Here is a 10,513-nt window from a genome sequence, read left to right as displayed (position 1 = left end):
GTGACGGAAACCGAATTTTGCCAAGACGCTCAAGATTAACAAGTCAAGTCATGAGTCGACCTTCTATTCGAATTCATTTTGGCACATGTCCAGGTCCACACGTCTGTTGCAAAAACAAACGGGCAACGTGTACAGCGCGGCTGTGGATCGGGTGGTAGAGCGGGTCGTCCGCTGATCGTAGGGTCGGCGGTTTGATTCCCTTCCCGGCCCACGTGACTCCACATCCCGAAGTGTCCTCGGGCGAGACGCTGAACCCCGAGTTGCTCCCGATGGCAAGTTAGCGCCTTACGTGGCAGCTCTGCTACCGTTTGTGTGTGAATGAGAATGTAAAGCGCTTTGGAATATACTATAGAAGTGCACACCGTTTCCCATAGCCTTTTACATCTGTAAAGTTTTCAAGTCCCTGTGAGGAACCTACGATCGTATCTACGAGCGTCTGTAGACGGTGGCGTAGGCGTCCGCCGACGTACTCCGACACGATGTGAACCTGTGTCCTAAGAGGCGGGGTCACGTGCACGCGCGAGCCGGAGTGTGCGGAAAAAGAAAAAAGGAAAAAAGAAAGAAAGAAAGCCTCATGATTCGTGTGTAGTAGAGAGTGTAGGACGGAGGAAATAAACGCTCTGATCGACTTGGGTGCGATAGAGAGTTGCTTACGTTGTGCTCGATAATTTGTCCCGGCGTTACTCGGAAATATCCAGGATGTCGGAAATACGCGTTTTTCAAAAAGAGCCGCTTAACGCACAGCATCCCTCCTGCTTTATTTCCAGGAAGAAGGGAGCAACGCCGGTCCTGCTGGTTTCCATCGGCTCGTGTTTGTGTTAACGTCCACCTAGATGAACTCGACATCCATCGCTGCCGGAAGCGAAATTCTTTCTCTCCCCCCCCTCCCCCCTCGAATCCTGCTTCAAGATAATTGGCTTTTCTCACCAGGTAAACATTAGCATTCAGTCAAGAGGCTTCCTGGCTCGTGAGCGTCTGGTCGCATGAGAAATCAACTGCGCTATACCTTGTGTTCATTAAAAAGAAAGCGAGCTGGTATTTGACGGACCGGGTTCGTTAGGAAACGACAAAAAGCGGGCGGAGACGCGCGTATAAACCGAGTCGCTGGAGTGAAACATCAAAACCGCTGGAAAACATAAAAGTGCACCCGGACCTGGCGGATGCGTTCGCCCGTTTCCACACGCCGTACTGCAGCTGCTTTTCGGATCGAGATACGTCAGAACTGTTACAGACATTTCATCAGGTCGCTCTGTAGGCGTACAAATTACAGACTGCGGCGTGTGTTCCTTTGCGCGACGCGTCAGTCCCGCTCCAGCTCGTCATCCATCAATGGAATGGACCACCATGGAGCAGATATTACGTGGGAGGTGGATCACATACAGAACGGCAACGGCATGGCCGTTGTTACGGCGTGTGGTTCGGGTGCGAGTTTTATAGGAGTGTAGGATTTTAAAACTTAGCTCGTCAACATGCTGGGCCCGAGAGGCGAGTCATTTTGAACAGGTCTGCCAATGGATACGTCTCAATCAGCTCCCTGGCTCCCTAGGTGGTGAATCGGTTGATCTCGTACACCAGTTCCATGGCTCGCTGAACACTGGGACACAGACGACGCGATTTCCGTCCTCGCGTTGTAAAACGTCCCCACTGGCATTCGTCAACGACAGGCAGGGCCGATATCGTCCTCGCGTTTATACGTCATATAAATTGATGAGCATAAACCGCATGCTTTTCCGTCACGGTACTTGTGGATTTTTTCCGACCGTTTAAACGCTTAAAAGAAGTTCGATGCAAACGGATCGTAAATAGAAGGTCAAATAAAGTTTGAAAAAAAAAAAAAAAAAAATCGCTAACGTAAGTAATCGTGGGAGATCTGTGGCGACGATAACGTTTCTAACGAAGTCGGCCGTATTATTCGAGCTGAGCGTCATTTAACGTGAGGGGACGTCGTCAGCGTCGATGCTCCCTGGTTTTTGCACTGCATTGTGGGATTTTTTTTAGGGAGCTCTTAAAAACGTCCAACTCCCTGATCAATGCCCCGACTACTGAATTAAGGAAAAATCTGGGATTAATGCTTTGGCACTGTCACGTATCTATCACTTATCTAGTAATCACACTGTAATGTTAAGATATATAGCAATAGAAGCTATAGCTTCATCATTTACCTCACCCCCCCTTACAGATTTGGGTATAAAATAAAAATAAACCATGTCCTTAGTTTGTCATGTCATGCTACATGACTTGGTCCAATATGAATGCTCAGATGTTTTGGGACACATGCTGCTAAGACAACATTACATTTGGTCCTAATCAACATTATCACATATATAATATAGTTTCGGATTCTCAATAGTTTCACTGATGTTGCTCCTCAACTGTGACTGCGTTTACAAGAGCAGCGTCGGATCTCCTCATTACGATGTTCCGCTCGTCAGCGTACAGGGTATACACGGGCTTGGGCTAACCATTCCTGCTTTTAAACGCGGCGCCGCGTTTCGTTTATTTGACGGCTGTAGTGTTTTGATTTGAAAACCTCCCGAGACGTGTGTATTAACGCTGCGCTTTGTGCAAAATCGGCTAGCCGAGCTGAACGACTGAAGGAGCGTTACTGCCATTCGCAGCAATGGTGGATCGGGTGGTAGGGCGGGGTGTCCGCTGATCGTAGGGTCGGCGGATCGATTCCCGGCCCACGTGACTCCACATGCCGAAGTGTCCTGGGGCGAGACGCTGAACGCCGAGTTGCTCCCGATGGCAAGTTAGCGCCTTGCGTGGCAGCTCTGCTACCGTTGGTGTGCGAGTGGGTGAATGAGACACAGTTTGGATAGTGCCGGTTAACGCAGAGTGCTGTTTTACGTTACTCAGTAACACTAAAAACAGAAAGATGCCTTCGAGCGTCGAGTAAGCCTTTACCTCTTCATGCACAGCGCTAATGTGTAATTATTAACTTAGGCTCTTATGTTACAAAGAAGAGAAAATATTAAGGATTACAGAGTCTATTGCCCTTAATGCACGGCTCGTGTGTATACACTTGCAGTACTTTAAAATAAAAAGACAGACGGGCGCGGTCAGTACCGTTAAGGCCGAGACCGGGAGAGGAGAACGGACGACAGAGAAACACGAGGTGATGCGTGAATGATTTACGGCAGCATCGAAGCAGAGGCGGGGTGGAGTACAGGAAGACCGGGAGCATCACGAGGAGGCCAAGAGAATGAATTATGAGGAGAGACAACGCACTAGATCATGTACTGGAACGAGTCGGGAAGACGAGGGCACGGACGAGTTTAATGACTCCTTTAACGTCGTAGATATGAGACCGAGAATATTGCTAACAGTAAAACGAATCGGTGCTCTGAGAACATCTTTATCAAGTTGGTAAGACACCTAAAAAAAAAAATTTAAAAAAAGGCGCCGGCCGTAAAAAACCGCGACCACGGGTAAATTCCGCCGTCTTCAAAATGAATCGACTCCAACCGTTTTTTTCAGACGAACAGCGAGTGGATGAGAGAACAGCGTGCGGGAAGACGCGCATCCAAAGACACACCGGTTAAACTTGTCCTGCTAAATCGCTGCTACCGTACAGCAAGGCCAGCCCCCAGGGGGCGGGGCATATATCGATTTAGAGAGCGTTTAATTGGACGGTCAAAAAGATCTGCACAAATATGAATCTTGAAATATATATATATATATATATATATATATATATATATATATATATATATATATATATATATATATATATATATATATATTTTTTATTAATATTTCCAGTAGTGACAAACTATAAAATTTAAACTAGAATATTCCTTCTTTTCTTTTTTCCAGATACAGTGTTGCATCAGACGAAGGAAGATGTACAGAAACACCAATTTTCCGAAACACCGATTTCGATTTCAGGGACACTTTAGACACCACGAGGTAATGAGGAGACCACGGGCCCTGTTCCCACTAGTGCGTTTTAAAATGAGAACGATCCTCGTCCGCACCGGCGTTTCTGCCGCGTTTCCGAAACGATCTCCGCCCACACTACACGACCGAAAACGCGTGTCACATGACCATTCATGCACACACAGGAAGTCGGTTGCTAGTCGAAACCGGCGTTCCACGTAGGGATTACGCCGCTTTGTTGTCGATCGCTGTAATCGTCGCTCGCCTCGTGCGCTTGTAGGCAGCTGCTGTGTTATGAAATACAGAATGTAACTGCACAAGGGCTGCTCGGAATGACGACAAAGCCTGCAAAGCCTGCGGTTCAGTCTCCGTGTTGTTGTGTATATGATCGACGTAGCGTAACGGTCATTCTGTAGGGGCTCGACGAATCAGGGACGGATACGCGACGACCCAGAAGACCCAATCGGGGAGCGAGTGTGGGCGGAGCCACGCCTTCGTTTTCGGTCTGTTTACACTGAAACGCGAGCGCGGAGTTCTCAAACTAAAACGGGATCTTCTGCGTTTCCAAAACTTTCCGGAGTAGTGCAGACGACCGGCGTGACCGTAGCAACGGGAAAACATTTTTACTTGTTGCTATCTAGTTGCAACCCCTTCGAGTCCTACATTATTATTATTATTATTCAGTAACTACAACGAATCATTCAGTATTGAAACTAGTAAGAAATGTCTGCAGCTAAGACAGTGAGGAATGTACATCTGTACACCTCCTGAGCAGTTCAGAGACTGACCGAACGGTACGATATCATTACGTCTAGACTTCGTATGTCAGAAACGTAAAACTGGTTTTTCTTCGTCTCATGCCCTTCTCTCAGGCTGTGGAGGGCGGTTTATTTCCTCACTGTATCGTTAACACAATCTCTCTTGTTCTTGGTGCTCTGACCTCCGGTGACCTGGCCCTGAGCAGGTCAATGAGACAGCAGTTCCTCACACACGCACACACACACACACACACACACACACACAGCAGCCACCTGCGCTCACTCATAAACCGTCAGCTCGTTCCTCCTATGCACGTCAGGAGCTGTTCTACACATCGAACGCGTTAACGAGCCACCGAATGGATGTAAACAATGCGAGTCCCTACACGACTGCTTCTCACAACCAAGTGCTATTCTTATTACACCTAAGCGATCCATTAAGGATCGTAACGAGCGATGTGGCTGAAGTTACACGTCGGAAAATCACCGCTTCCTTTACCGAGCAGTCGGGAATTTCCAGAGGAAGATCGGTGCAGTTTGGATAGCTCGTGAGACACTGCGCCACACCGTCATAATATTACGTGTTAATAAGGCAACGTCCGTAAATCCCCGTAAACTATCGACGGTCACGTTAATGTCTTCCAGAACCTGGAGCTCAGACGGTCCAGACGTGCCTCATAACTACATACCGTTCCTATTAGTTTCACTCGTTCAAAAAAATTATTCACAGTAGTTGCTTTATACCACAGCACTGTTGAACTCTCGAAGGTGATTGGTCAGGAGGCAGTGACTCAGGTTCTATAACATAACAGCAGCTCTGATAGACCCAGACGCGTCCGTATTAACGGGCTCGTTCTAAAATATTTAACGTTTCTATAGCAACAGCTCATTCACGGGGACTCGTATGGCAGACAAGCCACGTGATACGTCTCTTCAAAAAATTTCGATTCGTGGACGTTTTCTGTAAGGAGACGTTGATTTCGAGTTTATTGGAGGAGTCTCCGGTGTCAGTGCTTTGTAGGTTTTCCACTACAGGAAAGTCTTCAGGACAGAGGGCTTCGCGGCTTCGCTAACGTGATCCTTATTAACGTCGACGGGGGGCCGGGGAGGGGCTGAGCGATTGTAGCAGTTATAACGCAAGAACTAACTTGTCTCGCAGACGTTGCGCAACATGTGACTATTTACAGTTAGAAGCACAATGTGTCGTTCATTCATAAATTAATACTCATTGCTGGTTTTGTAAAATCATCAACTTCGGGGAGGTAAGAGGCGTCCGGGTCGCGTCAATCCGACTCCGCGTTGATTATTTTCCTGTAACAGCACTGTCGTGTTTTAGTAAGGACTTAAAGTAAGCGAATGAGTAATGCGCAGTAACTGTAAGGAGTTCACGACAAGCCTACTTTATGCCGACAAAAACGAGGGATGCACTGATTTGATGCACAGTGTTTCAGTATTGGGTTATCATTCGATATCGGTATCAGACTGGCTCCGATATCTTTTTTAATACCAACCCAGCGACGTATATTACGCCATGAACGTGTGAGAAGTTGACCGACACAACCCATGACGTCTCACACGGAGTTCACGTGTCAACACAGAAGTAGCGGCCGATGCTCTCACTATATTTGTGTGAGCGTGTGTGTGAGAACCAAAAAAAGATGATATTTGCCAAGTCATAAGAATGTCATGTCATCATCCATAACGTCGTTGTTGCTCGGAGATCACAACAGACGTGTTCCCATCCCAGCTGCACATTTAAAAATTGGAACGTCGCATAGAACATTTGCAAATAAAGTGTTCAAGAGAAAAGAATCGTCGTTTCCAGGGGAACTGGTTCACCTCTCTCACGTGCTCTCTCTCTGCCTACACTTTTCTGAGTCAATTATCCCGTCACATGATTTGTTGAGGCAAAGTCACATGACTTTAGTCGGATTAAGGTCATCGATAATCGCTGTTTACATGCTAGTTTCTTAATCGGGTTGATATCGGATTATTGTTGTCCATGTAAACGTATTGAATATCGCGGTGAGAATGAACGATATATTGCTCAGCCCTAGCACTAACAACGTCACACTGGGTTTGGGTTTTGTTTGTTTGTTTTATTTTTTAATTTCTTCCCACAGGTGTATAAGGACTGAAGAGCTGTCATTATGAACCCATGCTCCATGAGCTATATGAGAACATGTGTGAGAGGGAGAGGAACTTGGGCACTTTGCAGATTTAGAGGCAAACAAAACAGCACAAGTTCTTCCTGGAAACCGTCCAACACGTCCTCACACACACACACACACACACACACACACACGGAGAGAGACACAGTGACGCCGAGAAACCGGGCAAGATTTAAAACACCACGCACTTCAGTGCTTAAATAATGTGAAAATAATAATAACAAAAATTATCATAATAATAATAATAATAATAATAATAATAATAGTATGACAGTATGTCTTTGTAAACATTCCAATACGAACGAGGGCGAGAGAAAACAAAATCACAGCCCATTGAAACCCAGCAACAGTTGGAGCAACAACTGCTAACAGATCTCTAAAGTCGCCATACAAGTCTGATCAAGTAGTTTATCATCCCGAATCACGCACTTTATTATCAGACTGTCTGAATCCGCGGATAAAAATAGTTCTCCTGTAATCTCTTTACTTACCGAAAAGCCAGGCAAGGAGAAGCTTTTCCCGATTTGATGTCCGCTTGAAAAAGTTTTTCTTAATTTTCCCCCGTTGGTCCTTCTTTGCTTTAATCCGAGTTCTTCAGTTTTGTGCAGGTAAAAATCCAACGGTTTTTATTATTGTTATTATTATTAAACCGCAGGATTAACAGTAACTCTACCGCTTTCACAAACACAAACACGCGCGCGAGACTAAAAGCGGTGTGAGTTCACTGTAGTTTAGTTTAGACGGGTGTGTGTGTGTGAGGGGGGAAACGATTTAAACACTAAAGATTTCAACAGCTGTGCACACTTGGAGTCATTTAAGTTAATATATTTAACCGAGTAGTTTCTTAGGTTAAATCTAAACAGAATAGCCACAGCTCTAACAACCGCTCTCAGGCTTTCCGTCCTTTGCCTTTCTCCTAGAGACCACTACCAGGTGCTCATTTGCATAACTGCTCTCATCGCGTCCAATCACCGCGCGCTGATTTAAATATTCTATCAGACATTCAGCCAATCAGTTACGAGTTAAGGAAAGACCCCGTGACCTGGCAGCGCGCTCTTGTAAATGATACTTGACGTGCGCTCGCGCCCCTGAGTGAATTTTTTTTTTTTTTTTTTGTACTGGAACAGCGAGGTCTGTCAAGGGGATATGAGCTATCATATTACTGAAAAGGAAACAACAGGATTCACCTTGTTAACCCTTTCTTGACATATTAAAAAAAAACACACACCGTTTACTTAGAATTGTATGACATTTCTGTCGTTTTTCATTACAAAAATTGTCTCTTTTTTTGTTTACTGACTAATTGCTTATGGTTTATACAGAGAAAGATTTGAAGAAGAAAAAGAAAAAAGTCAGTCAAAGCACTGTCTTTACCTGAAGATTTTCCTCTTTGTTCTTTCAAAAGAGTCCATTATTATAGAGCAGTCATCTGTAACTGTATACAATTACCCGCCTGAGGCAGCAAAGACAGTGATTTAGACGCTTCAGTGTTAACAGTCAGAACTTTGAGATTTCTGCTCAGTACTGAAGCGTGCACTGCTCTGAGGTGGTGGTGGAAAAATGGTTCAAAATGGTGTAAATCTGTCTTTCATAGAAAGCGAGGAATAAAAAACCCCAGAAAGGGCGTGGTGAAGTGAAGGCAGGCATTGAAGGACGATGGAGAATGGATGAAAGAGAGAGTGTTGATCATTTATGTGTTGATACTTGCCCATCTCTTGCAAGGCTGTAACCAAAGAGACTAGGATCCAGTGCTATGACTCAATATGCATTCCCACAACACACGTCTAACATGAGCCCAAACACCTTCTCCGTGTGGGTTCGCTGCAAAAATATAGAATGGGTTACACAAGCTACAAGACACAAAAAAAGAGGTTTAGGCTGTTGTAAGACAAAGAAGAGATGGACACAGAGCTTAGTAATACATATACATACATACATACATACATATATACACACACACACACACACACACATACATATACATATATATATATATATATATATATATATATATATATATATATATATATATATATATATATATATACACACACATACACAGGCACTCTGACCTGTCTGTGGCTACGCAGCCCCATACAAAGCAAGCTGAGATGCACTGTTTGTTCTGAGACCCTTCTATCATAGACAGTATTAACTTTTTGGGTAATTTGTGCGAGCCTTCACTCCCCACACGTATCAGTGAACCTTGGGAGCCCATGACCCGGTCACCAGTTCAGTGGTTGTCTTTCCTTGGACCACTTTTGGTAGGTACTAACCACTGCATACCGGGAACACCCCATAAGACCTGCCGTTTTGGAGATGCTCTGACCCAGTCGTCTAGCTATTAAAATATGGCCCTTGTCAAAGTCACTCAGATTCTTACATTTGCCCATTTTTCCTGCTTCCAACACGTCAAATTCGAGAGCTGACTGTTCACTTCCTGCCTAATATATCCCACTCCTTCCCAGGTGCCATCGTAACGAGATAATCAATGTTATTCACTTCACCTGTCAGTGGTTTTAATGGTATGGTTGATCAGTGTATATCTATCTATCTATCTATCTATCTACACACACACATCTATATCACTGACATGAGAATAATCAGAACTTAGCTGAGTTGACATTTTTAATAGTTTTAATGGATAATACAGAAAATGCCCTTTCTACTCTGTACTCTTATGAAACAATAATTTCTTTGGGTGTGCATGCCATTTACAAGCCCTACCTGCTCCCTGAAGATATTCATACAGCCCAGGTGTTTCACTGTTAAATGCTGACCCAAAAGCAGGTGCTTAGCCTGAGTCTCTTTACAACCATCAAGTTCTCTGCTTTCCTGCTGTACTCTCTCTGTTTGCTTAACTCACGCAGCTTTATTGCCATACTTGTGTTGGTTAATGACATTTGGCTTGAATAGATCTATATGAAATTTCAACTGATGTAGTACTAATGTCACAGCTTCAGGGTCTTGAGCTCGGGTTACTGTCTGTACAGAGTTTCCCCGTGTTTGTGTGGGTTCCTGTAAATTTCTCCGGTTTCCTCCCACCTCCCAAAAAAACATGCCAGCAAGTGAATTGACTACACTAAATCACAATTAGCGTGTGTGTATGCGTGCGTGCATGTGTGTGTATATATGTGTGTGTGTGTGTGTGTGTGTGTGTGTAGAAACCCTGATATTTCATCCAGGGTGTATTCCTCCCTCACAAGATCCACCACGACCCTGACCAGGATGGAGCGGTTGCTGAAGATGAATAAATGAATAAATGAGTACTGACATTGCCAATGCTGACGGTCTGCCAACGTAGATAGTCTTTAATTTGCAGAATCAGTATAATCACGCCATCCACATACCGGTTAGGGACCAGAGTTGAGGCACACAGGGAAAGTATTTTATCCCATCTAGAACTGCAAGATCAGCCTGCAGGATCACAGTGCACCATAGAAGAAGGATCTGCATACATGACTACAGAAAGTGCATATAGTTTGATGAGTGTAAGACAAAGACCGGAGTGAACACTATAGTTTCAATGTAGCAATAAGTGCAGGATAAGACGAGAGCAGGGCGATACACAGTAACGCCACGGTAACACACGACAGCAGGAGCGGCACCAGGATGAAATAGATTGCACAGCTGTGTGAATTGGACTTTGCAAATTACACCTGAGCGCTAAAGTTTGCATGCCCTTATTTTGAAATGATGAAA

The 10,513-nt window shown here is 44.8% G+C and overlaps 1 protein-coding gene across 5 annotated transcripts in view; it reads right to left on the bottom strand.

Moving 5' to 3' along the window:
• ddr1 (discoidin domain receptor tyrosine kinase 1) overlaps positions 1-8,373 on the bottom strand; it is a 51,675-nt gene extending 43,302 nt beyond the window's left edge. For 2 of the 5 annotated variants that reach the window (XM_017469321.3, XM_017469311.3), the window contains exon 1: positions 7,303-7,890. Coding sequence is in view for 1 of the 5 variants with exons in the window: in XM_017469302.3 (XP_017324791.1) it covers positions 8,186-8,223 (38 nt within the window). In the remaining 4 variants the exon portion in view is untranslated. Of the gene's footprint in view, positions 1-7,302; positions 7,894-8,185 lie in introns of those variants that run through there. The other 3 variants (XM_017469302.3, XM_017469291.3, XM_017469282.3) reach the window with 3 other exon arrangements.
• Between the last annotated feature and the right edge of the window lie 2,140 nt (positions 8,374-10,513).

The sequence above is a fragment of the Ictalurus punctatus genome, chromosome 1, assembly GCF_001660625.3.
Source record: "Ictalurus punctatus breed USDA103 chromosome 1, Coco_2.0, whole genome shotgun sequence".
NCBI classification, from domain to species: Eukaryota; Metazoa; Chordata; class Actinopteri; order Siluriformes; family Ictaluridae; genus Ictalurus; species Ictalurus punctatus.
Note: the sequence above shows the minus strand (reverse complement) of the source record. Positions and strands in the feature narration are given on the sequence as shown.